At 43.5% G+C, this 17711-nt stretch overlaps 1 protein-coding gene across 1 annotated transcript; it reads left to right on the forward strand.

The window, feature by feature from the left end:
- Positions 1-340: 340 nt before the first annotated feature.
- epb41l4b (erythrocyte membrane protein band 4.1 like 4B) lies at positions 341-17499 on the forward strand. Its single transcript, XM_084557865.1, has 23 exons — positions 341-1207; positions 3272-3376; positions 3463-3505; positions 4095-4173; positions 4421-4465; positions 5272-5324; positions 5930-6050; positions 6881-6968; positions 7052-7140; positions 7687-7756; positions 7839-8008; positions 8574-8683; positions 9310-9343; positions 10673-10706; positions 10840-10943; positions 12806-12945; positions 13958-14079; positions 14182-14295; positions 14397-14452; positions 14537-14686; positions 14901-15021; positions 15185-15318; positions 16253-17499. The coding sequence occupies exons 1-23, from the start codon at positions 932-934 to the stop codon at positions 16314-16316; spliced, it is 2322 nt and encodes a 773-aa protein (XP_084413991.1). The 5' UTR covers positions 341-931; the 3' UTR covers positions 16317-17499.
- Positions 17500-17711: the final 212 nt, after the last annotated feature.

Here is a 17711-nt window from a genome sequence, read left to right on the forward strand (position 1 = left end):
AGTCACCCGTAATAAACTTTGAACCGCAACAGCTATATGAAAGATTCTGCACATCATATTTGAATATAAGTGTGCATTAAGATTTTTTAAAGTTGTAGGAAGGACCCTGAAGAATAACGCGGACACAAATCCTCATCATTATGCCACGGACCTCTTGGAAACCCTATAACGACCCCTGGGGCTCCCCGGACCCCACCTTGGGAACCAGTAATGATCTGCCTTAATCTATTCCCCAGCCACCAGCCAGGCGGGGCCGTGACAGACAGGTGGCGCTGGTTCTCTGGCACTGATGGGTCGGCCAGTCAGGAGGAACAGAAGTTTGTTCTGCGCTGTGCTTTTACGCAGGCGCAGAACACGCTGTTTGTCCAGTTTCGCTGGTTGACTTTTACCTGTGAGGTAGACTAGTTTCGGTTCGCCGGTGCGAATAGTAATTAGCTCCGGTCCAGGGGTGACAAGTCTTTCCTCCTCCTTCCACGGCCCCGTGTGACTCAGGGGTTCCCACTGCGGAGCGTCGGACGGGATTTCTCCGGGATTTTGGAGTCGGTGCGCAACAGCGAGCAAAGCAGGAGGCAGGTGCACGGGAGAGGACAGGACAGGGGGAGGAGGAGGGCTGCCTGTATTTCCGTGACAGAGTCCTGCCGTTCACAACCGGACCGAATGACTGGAAATCAACTGGTTGGCGCCTCCGTGGTCGATCAGTGTTACTTTCATTAGTATGCGGCTGGAGTCCCCCGCTGCTGCCGACATCCAACCGGAGGACTGATCGGCAGCCCTGAAGTCTCCTCCGTGCCTGCTGAGTGACTCCTCGCCCCGGGGAGGACAGGGTGGAGGAGGCGACGGCAGCAGAAGCAGGACCCCGGCTGCAGCCTCTGCTGTGTGGAACAGTTTTCACGGACACAACGCGGACCTCCTCGTCTCGTGGATCGGGAAGATGATGGGCTTTCTGCGCCGGACGTTCAGCCGCCGCACACGGAGCCGCCTCCACGCGGGAGAAGGGGACGAGGTGGATGGTAAAGGTGGAGGAGGAGGGGCAGGAGGGATGACCGGGAACCCCCTTCTCATGGCCCACCAGCAGCAGGTCGTCCACACGCCCGCCGTGGTCACAGCGGGAGCTTCGGTTCACATCCCGGCAGGCGGGGCGGCTCGGACCACCATCACCTGCCGCGTCCTGCTGCTGGACGGCTCGGATGTCAATGTGGATTTACCTGTGAGTGCGCTGGAGCATGTCCAGTGTTTGCTCTGTCCCAGAGTCTGTAAACAGAGCACAAGTAGCAGGACACGGCGGTAGCCCAGATCAGTGTGTGTGTGTGTCAGAGAGTGGGTCCTTGTGGATCTTCCTGGCGGCCTCCTTGTCACTTCCCTAGTATTTAATTGATCTAGTCTGGAGTCGGGGTTATTTTAGTTTCAATTTGAGCCTTTTAAATTCAAATAAATCCAAAGCTTGACTAATTATTTGATCATAATAAAAGTTTAGTTGACCCCAACTCTGGTTAGAGTGGATTTTAAAAGTGGGTTTTACTGCTTTCCAGTTTATTTCCGTTGAACTTGTGGCTCAGACTGTTAACAATTATAAACATCATGCCTCAGCTTCTCACATTTATTAATACAACTGCTTTTAGACTGTAGGTCAAACAAAATAAGCCACTAGAAGACATCATCTTAAGATCTGGGGCACTGATTTTGGAAAATTTCACAACTACAGTCTGAGTAATAATACAATTTGCATAAACAACATTTGCATAAAATCTCTTCAGCACGGGTAAGTTAATATTTATCTAAAGTGTCCCTTCCTGTAACATAGCGACTTATGCAGTACGAGTGTGTGTACATGAGTGTGTGTCTTCCTGTTCAGCTCCAGAAGGTGTTATGATGAGACAATTCATCTCATTGCTTCCCCGTTTCTGACCGCAGGGAACTCTTTTTAAGACGGACCTGAAGCTGCCCCCTCCTGTTTGCTCTCTTACACCATCTTCCTTTCACTTTATTTTCTCTCTGTTTGCTGATCATCCTCAAGCAATCTCTCCTCTCTGTGCCACCCTCCCTCATGATCTTCTTTTACGCTCCCTGTGCAGCCTGCTCCCTTGCTCATCATCTTTACTCTTTCACACTCCTCCTCCTCCTCCTCCTCCCCCCTCTTCTTCTTCTTCTTTTTTTCCTCCTGTGCTCCCTACATCTCCCTCTCTATATTCCCTGACTCCCTGATCTGATTTACCACTATGGAGACATTTGTCACAGACGAGTGGCACAAGGGGTGGGTGGGATGATGAGAGTGTGTGGGCATGTGTGCGTAAGTGGCCTCTCACAAGATGTTTTCATTCTGAAGGTTGCGTGTGTCACTGAAGCTGTTGCGTGCGTGCGTCACGTCTGAAACACTCGGCCGTCGTACTGCTGGCTATCAGGGTAGAGAGTCTTACTCTTGTCCTACGGGTGGATTACAGCAGTAACGCAAGGCCGTAGCGTCTCCCGAGGTATTGCAGTTCAAAATGACACATGACTTGTCACGCTGGCGGCTTAGTCACAGGTGTGCTGGAACAAGTTTGTTCATGTGCTCTTGTTTTCTCAAAGGCATTGGAACAGGTGCACTAAACAGAGCTGAAACACGCCTATTAAAGCTTATTAGTTTGCTATGTGAAGCTGAATGACAGGCAACACATGGTAGAACAGGAAGAAAAATCTGTTTTATGACTTCACGGGGTAAATGTTCAACAGGGCCGCTCTGAACTGCTGCAGAGTGAGCAGGAGCGATTTTATATTCCGTCCCCAATCCCTTAATACCACCGATTTCCTCACACGTTCTCACCAGGAAGTTTAGACTGGTTATCAGGATCCAAAGTACAAGGCTGTCATCTTTCAACCCACCCTCTGTGTTTTATGTGGGTCAGGCGGGGGGTCAGATCTTCATATGCGGCGGCGAGGCGCAGCATCTCATAAACGGCTCTGATAAAGTTCAGAGCAAAATGCCGCAATTTGTGCTTAATTGCGCCTACTCGCGTCCTCGCTTGTGTGTTTATGACAAAGGCCTGAATAAGGACCTTTCCCTCAGGGGCTTGTCCTTCTCCTTTTGCCCCAGATGCACACGCATGCAGGCAGCCACTTTCACAACCACTTAACAAGCCATTCTGCCCCCGATTCAAGGCTTTCATCCCCAAATTACCAGAGAACCTGGTAGCTATCTGAATGGTGACACTCCTCAGTGTTATAGACTCAGACAGAAAAGATCAGATTAGTGCAAATAAAAATGAATAAAAACTCATTTTCTCTTCTGTTGTAGAGCAAGTCCAAAGGGCAGGATCTTTTTGACCAGATCATGTATCACATAGACCTGGTGGAGACAGACTACTTTGGATTGCAGTTCATGGACACAGATCAAGTCTCAGTGAGTAACAAGCTCGTACTTTTATCGCCGCAGACCACAGCCTGACATAACTCCTTCTCACTCTTATTCCTATCTCTCTTATATAGCACTGGCTGGATGTGACCAAGCCCATAAAGAAGCAGATCCGAGGTGAGTTGTTTTTCTAATTAGGACTGCTTGTGTGTGTGTGTGTGTGTGTGTGCATGTGTGCGTGTGCGTGTGTGTGCGTGTGTGTGTGTGGAAGCAGGTAAGTGGGAAGCAGGTGGAGCCTGATCAGATGTTGACACGGTGATTAGCATGTGCGTTAGGAGCCGCGGCCCTGTTTGCTCTCCGGCTCTTAACAGTGGGATGAATGGTGCAGTTGGCGGGGGCAGAGAGATGAATGTTGTACTCGTCCGCCGGTCGTTTATTCACTGAGTGGTAGCTCTGTGGTCTGAATGAAACTGATTGATGTCGAGGAGAAACAGGACAGAAATGTAGGTGACGAAGAAATGTGGGTGAATAATGATTTCTGGCCTTTTGGCAGTTGATGGATGGATGGATGGATGGATGGATGGATGGATGGATGGATGGATGGATGGATGAAAACCGGAAGGACAAGGAGATTAAATGGATGAAATAAATCGCAAGAAGATTTGCTTTGATTAAAATCATTTCTGCTCCATTGCTCTCCACCTGCCTTTCTGTCACACACAGACGCACACACAGTATTATTCACTCTTCTCTTTATTTCTTTTAGACGGCCCTCCATACAGACTCTTCTTCAGAGTGAAATTTTACTCTTCAGAGCCCAATAATCTGCGCGAGGAATTTACAAGGTGAAAATCACACACACACACGGTTTCCTCTGGAGCCTGGCGTAGAGGTCCAAAGGGGACGTGGGGCTAATTACTTTGCTGCTGTGGGCAGATTCAAATCAAGGCCAAATGGACAGAGACTTGTTAAAACAAATTATGTGGCAGATATGAGGAAAAGGCCGTGATACATCAGTTGATTCATGCTCTGGTCGGGCGTTCTCGTCTCACTCATTTGTTGTTTTTTTTTTGCTGTTTCTCACGCCAACAGGTATCTGTTTGTGTTGCAGCTTCGACAAGACATTTTGTCTGGCAAGTAAGTTGTTTTTTTGTTTTTTTGTTTTTTTATTGCGTTTAATGCACATTAAAATAAAAAAGAAACGCCCAGAGGCACAGAAACACACAACGACATTACATATAATATGTACACAGTTCATTAGGTACACTCTTGGAAATGAATGCATTCTAATGTAACTGTCCTGCACTAAATGTTAGCTTCATGAAGATTATGATACAATGTGGTTATGTTCAAACAAACTTAAGAAGCTAATTCAACTATATGATCATTTTGGAGGATGTAGTTTGTGGTGCTGTTAAACTGGATTGAATTAAACACTGATGTGTTTCTGTTATTTAGCTCACTGACTAAAGTATGGTTGGCAAAATAATAGAAGCCGGTGTTGGTGGACAACACCTTAGCTCACTGTAAACAGCTACAGTGAATGAAAAGACAAACAATATATCAGATGTTACCTCTTCATTTGTGAGATCGCGTTAAACCTGAAGTAAACACTCACCTGTAGCGGCATGTGGTGGAGCTTTGGAAACTTCTGCGCACAAACACACACTTCAGACAGCGTGCTACCCGTCTCCCTCCTCCTTTCTCTATCTGGGCCACGGCTCCCCGGAGTCCAGCTCTATTATAAAGCTCAAGATCAAGAACAGCAGCGGGCTGCTTATTTTAGGAAAAGGGTTACTCCTCTCCTCCTTGACATGCTCACACACACACACGGTGTAGGGCGTTCAGCCACATTTATGCCTCTAACACATCACACCATGGGTATGACGATGGTCTTGAGTTTACGAGTGTAGCACAGTTCATCACCGGTGTCTCTTTTTCAGATTGAAGTGTCCGTATGACGTGTCCGTAGAGCTGGCAGCGTACTGTTTACAAAGTAAGTTGACTTCAGTAAATCACTTGGGTTCACCTATGTGTAGATATGAAGTCATAGAAGTAATTAATCTACATCTGTTTCACTGATATGAAAACGATTATTTACTTTTGATGGTAATGCAATTATGTTCAGGGATTTTATCCTCTTGCTTTTAAGAGAAGTTTTAAGTCCATAATTAATGATGGTAGCTGAACAGCAGCCTCTGTGGCAACAAGTGACACTCTGGTGTGAAATCATAAAGCAGTAGCACAAGTAGAGAAGAGCCTTACCTCAGTAATGTCAGTAACATAAATGCGTATCTAAAGTTTGTTAACGTTGCTTGTAGCTGTTATGTGGACTACATTTTGCAAAATTCTACCTTTTTCATCCACAATCGGAGTATTGGCTTCCAATAAGCAAAAAATAAAAAAAGTTTAAAACATGTTGCATTGAGCGGTGGTACATTTTATCGCTCATCAATTTAATTGTAGGATGAGGCTGAGTGTGTAATTTCAGCTTTTAAACATTTCAGACTTGTTTTAAAGAAGTGGGCCATCAGTACATACTGAGTGTTGCATCTCTGATTTTCTTGTCTGTACTTGAATTGTGGTTGTAACCGTACCCAGGTGAGCTGGGAGACTGCGATCCCTTGGAGCACTCTCCTGTGCTGGTGTCGGAGTTTCGCTTCACTCCTAAACAGAGCGAGGCCATGGAGGCGGACATCTTCAGCAGGTGGCTGGATCTCAGGTGAGAATTAAAGTCTGTAAAATCTCAGTTATCCTAAAATCAAATACAATCAGCTTTTAGTTGACATTTATATACGTACTCATACAAGGAATAATTTCTCTCCATTTAACCGATTCAACACTTGGTGAATGCAAGGCACCCAAGGCGCGGTTTCCCGTAGATATAGGGGAGATTGAACCGACAACCTCATGGTTCTCATGGATGAAACTTTCTTGTGCACTAATACTCAAAACTCGTGTGCACTAGTTACCACAATGCTTCTGCTGTGTCAAAACAGCTGATTGGAGGGCGTCCAGTGGCCAGCAATCTGACCTGAGCCTGATTCTATCCTCACTGGATGAAACAAGTGGGGCAAAAAGCCCAGGGCCGAGCAGGAAAGGAAGTCATTCCGCTGCAGCCTTTCAGCACCAGCATTTTCACTGACAAGGGCGTCTAATTTCACCGTCCACCCCGTGCTCTCCTCCTCCGCCTCGGCCTGGCTATCACTGGTCTGCGTGAAGGATTATGGGATTAATCCCTGGAGGGTCTTGATTGATTCCAGGCAGTGTTTAACCCAGCCGCTGATTGCTCCCATCTCGGATTAGTTCACGTACACATATGCTGCGCTTCAGCGGGCCGACTGAGCCACGCAAGCAAAGCCTGAGTTTGCTGTTGTTCTTGCACACAACACCAAGAATGACTTTCCCTCAGAGCTAACACCAATTACCATCAGAGGTCAAGCAGCCAGTAGCAGTTTCGATAGTTTTCTGTTTCCACCAGAGATGAGGTGACTGAGGAAGTGATATTTTTGTTGTGAAAACTCAACATGGTGTGTTGTTTTCTGCCTTCAGGGGAAAGAGCCCGTCACAAGCAGAGATTTCTTTTCTCAACAAATGCAAATGGCTGGAACTTTACGGCGTGGATATGCACTTTGTCAAGGTGTGTGAGTTATTATCACAAGTGTCCGTGCATGAGAGTCACTCCCTTGCAGAGAACTAAACGTGTGCATGCTGTGTGTTCAGGGCAGAGACGGAGGAGAATATGCACTGGGTCTCACTCCGACCGGCATCTTGGTTTTCGAGGGGTCCAACAAAATTGGGCTTTTCTTTTGGTGAGCAAATCAAACGCACCTCTGATCGATTGTTCTCATTTGTCAGTTTCTACTTTAACAACTGTCTTTTATTATGTTATCATCACTAAATAGAATGCCATTAGCATTGTATTAGAACATATATTTGTTATTATTTTATTTTACACTAGAGCCACTGTTTACAGGAAAATAAACATGACAATTTTGGTTCTTGATAAATCATTTCAGTCAGATTTCATGTCAGACTTTATGGTGTTTCAATCTCGCAAACATTAAAATTATCCTTGTTTTCTTTGTTTTATTTGATGGTAAATTTTAGACATTTTTTAGTTTTGGACCATTAATTGAACAAATTAAGACATCTGAAGGTGGCCAGACTGTGGATAGCTTTGTTTTCAGATTACATTTCATGTAGTGAACATTATCTGTTAATTAAAATCCATAATGTTCAGAATAATTGATTATGAAAAGTATAAATCTGCCGACCTTTTGAGTGTATGAGAATAGGCCTGTTGAGTTAACTTCATTATTTATAATTACTTTCTTTCATCTTGGTTCGTGCTCCAGGCCCAAAATCACTCGACTGGACTTCAAAAAGAGTCGACTAACGCTGATGGTGGTGGAAGACGATGATGAGGTTAGTGTCCTCCACACGTACCTGCATGTGTGGTCGCATCGACCTGCCATTAACGGTGTCTGGTTATTCTCTGACTGTGAAGGGCCGGGAGCAGGAGCACACGTTCATGTTCCAGCTGGACAGCTCCAGGACCTGCAAACACCTGTGGAAGTGCGCCGTGGAGAGCCACGCCTTCTTTCGGTTGCGCCAGCCGGCCACGGGCAAGGCCAGCCACAGCGACTTCACACGACTCGGTTCCCGCTTCAGATTCAGGTAGAGCTCAGAGAGGGAGTCACACCTGCTCTTTAGTGTCAGTGGGGCGTCTCGCTGATCGCAGCTGAAAAAAAAGTTGACTCACTTAGGTAGTAGTGGCCGGCGCTGGTTACCAGCATATGGGGAATAACGTGTCACATAAAACAGAGCTTTTGTATCTATGGTTACAGTGTATCTATGGTTACATGGATCTGTTCCTATGGCGACTGATATCCCCTTCATATTGTTTGTTTTCTTGTGACTATTATCAGAGATGGTCAAAGCAAATTCTCACACTCGAAGGGCACTTCCTGTCATTTGCTGGAGGAGCTGAATCAAAGCCGTGTAAAAGTGCTCTGATGTTACAGATGGTTCAAATAAAAACGGGAAAGGAACACCTCAGCAGTGTGTAACAAGAGGGCATGCCGGTGTCACCCTTAATCCCTTTAGTGTTTGAGTTATGGAGAAAACCGGAATGATTTCAGTGTTTGATAAAGCTTAGTGGCACTTTAAACTACAATCATTCCGCCTGTATTTTTAACAATAATCACTTCCGCTCTTTTGTTCTGCTGTGTGTTCGTCTCAGCGGGAAGACGGAGTACCAGGCCACTCATGGAGGCAGACTGCGGAGAGCCAGCACGTTTGAGAGAAGGCCCAGCAAGCGATACCCCTCCCGGACACAGTCACTGGGCAAAGGTGAGTCTTATCAGCACATACAAAACATGCATGACTTCCAGCACCTGTTGTCATAAAGGTCACATGCTATTTTAGTCCAGGGTATTTTAGATAACTTTAATTTACTGTATAGAGCTGCCTTGTTGTTTTGGGGGTTTTTTCAGAGGAAAGGAAAAGTGTAACCGTAAAAAATCCATCTAAAGCCCTTCTAAAGGTCTAAATATGTCCAGTATAAAGTGGTAATTTGACAACTTCAACGACCTAAAAACTACCCTGGGTCTTTTTTTAAAGAAAGTGCTCAAAATTCCAGGTTGTTAGACTTAAGCGTCACCTTTCTGCTTTGTCAAAAGCACCTGCTGTACTTCCTCTCTCCCCCGTAATTCCCTCCTTCGGCGAGCTTCGGTGGCGTCACAAGCCCACAAGCCTCTGCCTCACTTTAATCTACCCCATATAAATGATTAAATGCAGGTTGTACTTAGCCTAAAATTGGTTGGTGTCTGGATACCTTCTATTTATCGGATTTGGATTTGTCATACGGCCTTGGAATAGAAAGGAACAAGGGTTGATGGTAATAGCTGAGCAGAAGAAGGTATTTTACATTTTTGTATTTCAGTTTGCTAACTGTCGTTGTTGTTTCTCTTTGGCAGTTGCCATTTCTCCAGCCAAGCCTCCACACATCAGGTAAACCAGACACTCATACTGCACAGTGCATATAAAATGTCTTCTTCCTGTTGACCTTGGAGTCTCACAGATGCCTTTGAGTGGATTCTTGTGGAGATATAACAGTGGAGCTTTGCCATGCTCTCATAAAGCTTTTATTGATGAAGATTTGTTGTATGCAGAGACTCTCCCATCTCAGCTGTTAAGCTTTTAACACTTTCAGAGCAGTCGGAGGTATCTTTGCCTTCCTTCCATTTTTAAGTATTTAACTGGATACCAGGGTATGTTAAGTGACTTTTGATTTGATTTTAATCCATTTCATCCTTGAGTCAATTGGAGTTTTATTTTGTCTTCGTGGTGTAATTGTTGCCAGAAATACTGATTAACCAGTGACGGGTCCAGTGTCTTTATACTACAGCCACGTGAGACACATTTACTGCACTCGGGCGATCTCCATTTCACTAACTGTGAGACTACAATCTTTTGATTGGGCTGTTGACATCTAACCAGACAGCTCCAACCCTTGATCTAGTCCCTAGCTCCTGGGTTAGATAAATAAAGGGTCCATTCCCAGAGAAAATCACTGAATACCTGTAATAGTAGAGTTTAGAGAGGCTGCTAACATTAGTAACTCTGGTAACGTTGGCAGACATCGTAAACACAACTTGTCTTTTGTCTAGCTTTCAGTTTTTATATTTGATTATTACCTCCACTCTACTCACACTTATTGACGGCACGTTTTTCACCTTTTTAGGTGCCGTAATTATGAGTTTCAATGCTAACCAAGCCACATTTCTGGATGGGATTGAACCCCTGCATTGCTGTTGTTTGTCTAACCTAGCAACAGTAACACAGGAAGTCAGGACTTGACTTGATTGGCTGGACCTCTGTTGAGTTAGGCCTCTTTAGAGACGGTGACTACTTATCCATATTTAGAATTCATTGATATTACTTTATAGAAAACCGCGGGTAAAGAATTTTGATGGGTTTTTTTTTTGTAATTTTTTTGTCAAAAAGACAAATTTTATTGACTCATTATTCCATTTATAAAATCAATAAAATGGGGAAACCCAAGAAGTTGAATACTTTTAATAGGCACTGTACTCAGTGCACATGCACTTAACCTCCCTCGTGAGGACATTCCAGTTATTACATTTGTTCCTTATCCCCTAACCTTGGCTCTAATCCACATAATGGTCTGGATAATCCTAACTCAAACGCAAAAATAGCCGTTTGTAAAAGTGTTTTCCACAATTGTCTCTCTTTTTAGGACACTCTCTTTTACAGTACATACATCACAACAGCATATTTGTGCGTGCTCTAAATGTGATTATTTCCACCCTTTTCCAGCTCTCACGCCAGCCCTGATCCCAGCCTGCATCCGGTGAGCGACCTCAGATAACCCACTTTCGTACTCACATAAACACACACGCAGATACACTGCGGCAACTGATCTGGCTTCGTCCTTGTGGCAGGGTTTAATTTCAGCATCTCTTCAATCCTCTCCTTCCCTCCAGTACCAACACAACATTCCTATTGGTCACGAGCCGTGGCATCCGCCCCACCCTGCACTTACACCCCCGGTTTACCTGCAGCACTCCGGACACACACCACCACACAGGTAAGAACACAAAGGGAGCAGATGCTTGTGAAATTGTTGCAGGAAGATGATGTCTTAGAGATTTAGAAACAGTCTCGTCTCGTGTCTTTCAGTAGTCAACATTGTCTGTTTTTCATCAAACATCATGTCGCTTACACATGTCATGTTCCTGGTTGTGTGCCTGTGTGTGTGTGCGTGTGTGTTTGTGTAATCCTCCATCTGCCTGTCATGTTCAGGCCTTCCTTTGAGGCTGCGAGTCCCGTGTCCAGTCACCCTCCTGTCCCGGAGCGAACCAGCAGCATCCTCCCGAGATCCGTCAGTTTGGTTCACAAGGATAAGGTCATGACAGCACTTTGACCTCAGTTTAACCTGGAAATCTGTCTCAAAACTCAGACAGCGAGACTGACACAGGCTGCTGCCCCAAAGAGAGAAGCTCTGGCCTTGATGACCTTGTCTCTGTCATCCTCATCAGTTCTGTCTCCATCCATCTGTCACATCCCCTCATGTGTTTCACTGTCCACCTTCTTAATATATCCCACAAAGTGTCTTATCAAAGCGACCAGAGGCTTATAATGTTGAAGAGGGGCATGTGGAGGGAGAACTGGGGCAAAGAATCTGTGTGAAGTGAAAGGGACAGGTGCAAGGTAACGCTCTAAAAAGAACGGGTAGTTAAATATTGTATAGTTTGACCTGATGATTTTGCTGGGTTATCAGCACTGTCGGTACAGCTCATTTAGGCAGTTCAGGTCACTTAAAGACACTTAGCACCCCTATTTTCTGCATTTTATAGCTTCTGTGTGAATATATCGTTGTCTTCATTGTCTTTCCTGAATAAGCATATATAAATCTACTTAGAAACTGAGAATCGTTATTGTAAAAGGATAGTTTTCTGTGCATTTATGTTGCAGACAGTAACTGATTGTATTTAATTCACACAGCTTTTAAGCCAATACGAGCCAAATGTAGCAAAATGATTGCATGAGAAATTATACCTCATCATACCGTACTTCTTACAGGAACTATTCAAAAAGGCGGAGAATGAGAATCCCCTCCCCCAAGTCGAAATAATATATTAAATTAATTTATCATATTTTTGACAACATTTCTATCAATTTCTAAACAGATATGCAACATCATACTTTCACAAATAAAAGACAGGATCAGGTTTAATAGGTTTGTGCCTTTGCTTTGCTTGTGGATATTTTAATGTAATCACGGCTGGTGTTTTAATCCCTCGGTGTGTTTACTGCAGATCTCAAATCTGCCCCGAAGATTAAAACTTTCTTCGTGCCTTATAAATCTTGTGACAGCTATATTTAATTAAAGTGACGTGAGTGCTGACTGAGGTAATTCTCAACAGGTGGAAGGGGTCCAGTCCTGCGCGTAGCGTGCGCTGGTTTTTCGGGGATTAAGCTGCTTTGTGTGTAGCGTGTAGCCGAGTGTGGAATAGAAACGTGAAGTAGAATCCTGCATATGGGGTGTTGTGCTTTTAAAATAAGGGGTTTGAATGAACATTACATTAATGTTACTTCAGGTTATGGATTTGCTAAATCAACCAAATGTTTACAGAGAATGTGGCCAATGTTTTGCTGTTGTAGTGTGTCGCCTTTCATTTTTGATGTTTACTCGAATCACATCATGCCTTTAGGGATGTTGCCTTAAAATAAATAAAGTGTCTATGAGTGCAAAATGTCAGAGATCTGTGCTTTACTGTTTTTCTTTCCTATTCAGCACCTACTGGAGGGTTTTTGTTGATGAATGTGCTTATAAAACTGAGTCATAAACTTAATGATTATAATGATAATTCATGTGGATTATTACAGTCTGTGATATTTAAGTCGTTGGGTGGGGGGTGCTGTTTTGATTGCATGTGTCATTATTAGTTTCCCACTCAGTGGTCCCACTTCAGACAGTCAGTTCAGCATCGAAGAGAATGAAAACTCATATTCTGGCAAGACCCACCACCGTCACCGCCGCCACACACACAGCCAGGACACGCTCTGCCACACACACACCAAGAACAGTAAGTACTGTCAGCCTGAAGAAAATCTGCACAAATCTGTGATGTGATGTCTAGACACAACTCTGATGCCTTTTTTTTTTTTTTTGCTCAGAGCTGCATATTTGTCAGCATCACAAGGTTTTGGTAAAAGGTTCGGTTCACCCAAATCTAAAAGGACAAAAATGTGTCGAGATTTTCAGTCTACTACGATCCAACAGTAGTGACTATAGAATGAAACTGAAATTGTGGAAAATGACATTTAAATATTCCTACACACTGTGTTGTTTCTGAACTTGATAGTCCAAAATGAAAATATGACCTCTGTGTTTGGTCTTAGTTCCCGACAAAAGACAAGAAATGGTTTCGAGGAAAAGTAGCAAACACTCCTTAGATCCAACCTTCCCATTTGAACAGTTTACCCAGTTAAACTCCCTATAAATGTGTTTATATATGAAATGGTTTTCCACTATGCATCACTTGGATGCTATTGTCAGGCCCAGCATTGACAAGTTTTGTGGGTATTTATATAATATTTTAGTGTTGCTCATTTCCTGGAATATTTAAAGATTTAAAAATGACTCACCCTGCACTTGAGGGCGTATACCCTCTTCCCCCTGAAACCTATATGGGCGGTTCCTGCTCAGGCCATCAGAGCTGACCAATCAGAGCATTATCCAGAGTCACAGTTGAAACAAATGTTGCTGCTTCAAATGAGATTAATTTCTTCTTATTATAATTTTATCTTTTGCTTTGAAGACCACAGACAAATTTCAGTTGTCCACCATTGTAGTGGAGCAGATGAGGTCACTATTGCAAATGTGGATAATTACTACTTTTCTATTTTATTTTGGTGAGCTACACCTTTTAAAGATATTTTCTCATACTTGCTCTCTATTTCTTTACAGTTTGTTGCTGGTATTTTTTTACGTTGTAAAAGTCTGGATCTCAAATGTCTATGTAACACCCTGTGAAACAGCATGTCTGTTCAATACCAAATATAGCCTAATATAGATTTATTTCCACTGTACATCAGAACGTCGAGCTCCCCCCTGCCCTGCAGATGAGCTGGACATTTCTCAGTCTCTGCTCAAGGCTCTGGAGTCAGACGGCGACTCGCCTCCCTGGCCCTCGCTGCACATCAACATCGACAACAAGGTCGGACACGTTTCCCGCGCGCTGTTTTCTTGTCCTGCTCACTCAGTGATATTTCGCTCACCCACTGCATCCTCATCCTTCTCCTTCTTCTCCTGTTGACAGGGAGAGGAGAAGCAGTTGTCTGAAAAGTCTCTGCACCCTCCTGCTTCTCCGGCGATGCTCCCTGACCACCTCAAATGTAACATCCTCAAGGCCCAGATGGAGGCGGCTTTCAGGGTGAGTACCAAATCCAACTCTTCTCCAAATATTTAACCTCCCATCTTGTGAACCTTTTAACTTACAGAATTATCTGCATCCTTTTCTCCTCTGCAATGAAGAAGGAAGCCCCGACAACACCAAGAGGGAAGGCCTCAAATGAGACCCTCAGTGACAGGCCAGTACCTCATCCTTTCTTCATGTTTACACCTCTCTCTGCATACTATCACTTACTCTCCTGTGTGATGGCTCTGGTCTTCAGGTATCAGAGCTCATCCCAAGATTCAGCTGCATCCAGTCTGACAGCAGACAAGACGCCCCACAGACAGGACCACAACCCAACAGAGAGTCTGCAATCCCAAGCTAACCTGAGCACCAACCGTAGAAAACGACTGGTCCGGCAGTTCAGCTTGTGAGTACCCATCACCTCTGATTACTGTTGAAGAGCCACGCTCCCAACAAGCGTCTGGGCTTCTATGAGTGGAAAATTGTCTTCCTGAAATGAACACTTTGCAGAGCACTTGAAGCATAAGCCTCAATATTTCTGCTCTTTGACAGTGATGCTTTATTCAGAACAATCTGCATGTCATGTAAATCATTCAGTCTCTCAATTTGTTGCTCATCAGTAACCATGAAGATGAAGAAAATCTCCCGGAAGCACTTGCAGCCATCTCCTCTCAAAGTACAGGAAAGTCAGGCTCTAGCAGCTCGCTGGACAAACAGATACAGCCGTCTATATACCCACAGGTAACACTCACGCATGCAGACACACCTTAAAGGCTCTTACAGGTAGTGCAAGACACTTATTGGGGATTAATTCAGCCTTTCTTTTTATCTGTGAGTAAACAGAGGAATGTTTATGTCTGTCTGTCTGTGTGTGTGTGTGTATATACGCTGATGTGTATTTCAGGTGGATAATATGCCAGCTCTAGAGGTCGGTAGTCCGTGCTGTCCCTCTCCTTCGCCTTCCCCTCACCTCTCCCCCTCTTACTACCGTAGCTCCATTCCTCACGTGGTCCCTTACCTTGCAGCTAATAACGGCAGGTAACACGCCTCCTCTCTGCTCCTTCCAACATGTTTATACACTCATGGAAAGTCTGTTTGTTCAAGGAATGTATTAAGGTCAAATTTTCGAGGTTTTGTTCTACTTTGAGCTGCTTCAAAGGGAAATATTACACTTTTGCCTTCACTACATTTGTCTGACAACTGTTAATCATACATTAAAACAGTATGAGTATTTATAAAATACAAACAATCAGCTGCTTGAACATTTGTTAGCACAAACTGTGCACTTAAGCTAATTGCACTTAAGCTAGCTGGTGACATATGCCTTTTACTGACAAATCTATTTTGCGGTTCACCGTCCTTGTGCTGGATTTCCAGGACTACATAAAAAAACAGACAGCAGCAGAATATAATTATAATGGAGACAGAAAATAAGGACAAAAGAGAAACAGCTAGGTCGTTGTCTATAACTAGCTTAGCAAAGTGTCTGTAGCCTCTGACTGCAATGACTGTCCACATGTTTTGCTATGGTTACGCTACCTTTGAATCACATACATGTTTAAATTAAAATGTGTAATTAGAAGCTTTATTTGAAGTGTTTCAATTTAATTATTTACTTTAGCTAGCTCATTCATTAAATGGGCAAGGAAATTGAATATTGAGACAAAAGAACACACATTTTAATTGTATTTCTTGCTCTGTAGAGAACAAAGTCAAGCATTAAAATGTGTTAAAATGATTTATAACTTGCCTAAAAACACATTCAAGAAAGGCTTTTTAACTTATTCATCTTCCTGTTTACAAACTCTCTGTCTGTGTAACAGAGAGTTGTGCTGTTTGTATCAAGGTGATTGTTGTAAGAGGGTTTTACGCATCCATGTTGACTTGAATTACATTACACTGAATGAAAACAGGCACAATTTAAACTTGATGTAACGTAAGCCGTGCGCTGTGTGTCTGTTTGTGTCTATAGCGGAGAAGAAGTTAGGGTGGACAGAGAAAAGATCCTACGAGCCCTCCTGATGACGGAGCTCTGAGTCCTTGACCTCTGACCCACGTGACGTCCACGTGAGACAAAGCAAACAAATCAGAAGCTGAACAGAAGTCCCAAAGCCAATGGAGTCAGTCAACACTTGTATATTTGCATTGCGCATTAAGCAGCTATAAATATATATTTGCATAAAGCCAATTGTTATATTTGCTTAGAATGAGAGTCAACTGGACTGAAACACTTAGAGAGAAGCTACAGATGTGACTGGTGCTGCCTGCATGATAAATATGTCTAAATGACTTTTTGTGATTCATTGTCAGTGTGTCCGTGTTGATGCCCAAACTGTGTTTCAGACAGCGACTGTTGATCTCCACACAAAAAGCACTGTTAAAGTGAAAATCACTTCACTTTCTAATCAATTTGTTCAAAATGTAAATAGACGTTGTAATTAATCCAGAGCAGGCACTGTACATGCTTACCTCCGTACTGTATTTATTATGTCAGATGACCATTTTTACATGCTAAATCATTCACAGGTTTTTAACAAATGTTATTAAACAGAATGAAACTGAAAGTGAGGACTGACCCGATGTAAAAGCTGTGGGGAAAATGCTGCGAAACTGTGCAGCTGCAGTCTCAATCTGCCCACCAGAAGGAGCCAAATCTGCAGTCAATAATCCTGTGTTACAGGTTGTAATGAGGAACCATAGACTGGAAAAAATGTGAGGAACAGATAATGGATTTCTTGGCTATATTTTTACATACAGTTTTTACCACAAGTCAAACCCAAATCTGGTCTCAGAAGTCGTATTCTTGGGAGTAAGGTATTAGTATGCATAACTCTGCTGCTCAACAACTTTATATCAGCTCTTGTTTGTCACAGCCACATTTCAGGCAGCATATGATCTGCCGCTGTAATGTACTGTATTGATTGAGTTGTTCCTGCCCTTGGCTGGATCTTAATAAAGGCCACATCATTAGCTGGTAGCATCTTTGGTCTCTGTTCTCACACGGGAATGTGCCTCACCCTGCATGCCTGTTAGTTATGTTTGTCAGTAGCTCTCACCCACCCTGTGAGGGAATGTTGTTATAAAGGATATTAGTGAATATACCTGGCAGTACACCTATCAGGTGCAGCGCTATGAGTCAGCCTGTTAGCCGCACTTCTTTTGTGTCTCTCAGTGAACCTCTTCACACTGGATAATTTACTTTCAAGATGAGCAAACAGGCTGTGGCGTGAGTGGGGGAACGTGTTGCACACGTTTTTTTTTTTTTTATCTAAAAGATTATCAGGGCATACAACAACACATCAAAAATATATTTCTATAAATATGCATGACACATATTTACTAAGCCCAACATAAGTGTTTTCACGTAACTATTTGTTTCTTCTACTCAAAGTAAAATCTAGGAAAAAATGAGATAAAAAAAATCAAAGCTT

This window comes from Chelon labrosus, assembly GCF_963514085.1.
Source record: "Chelon labrosus genome assembly, chromosome: 12".
Taxonomy (NCBI): Eukaryota; Metazoa; Chordata; class Actinopteri; order Mugiliformes; family Mugilidae; genus Chelon; species Chelon labrosus.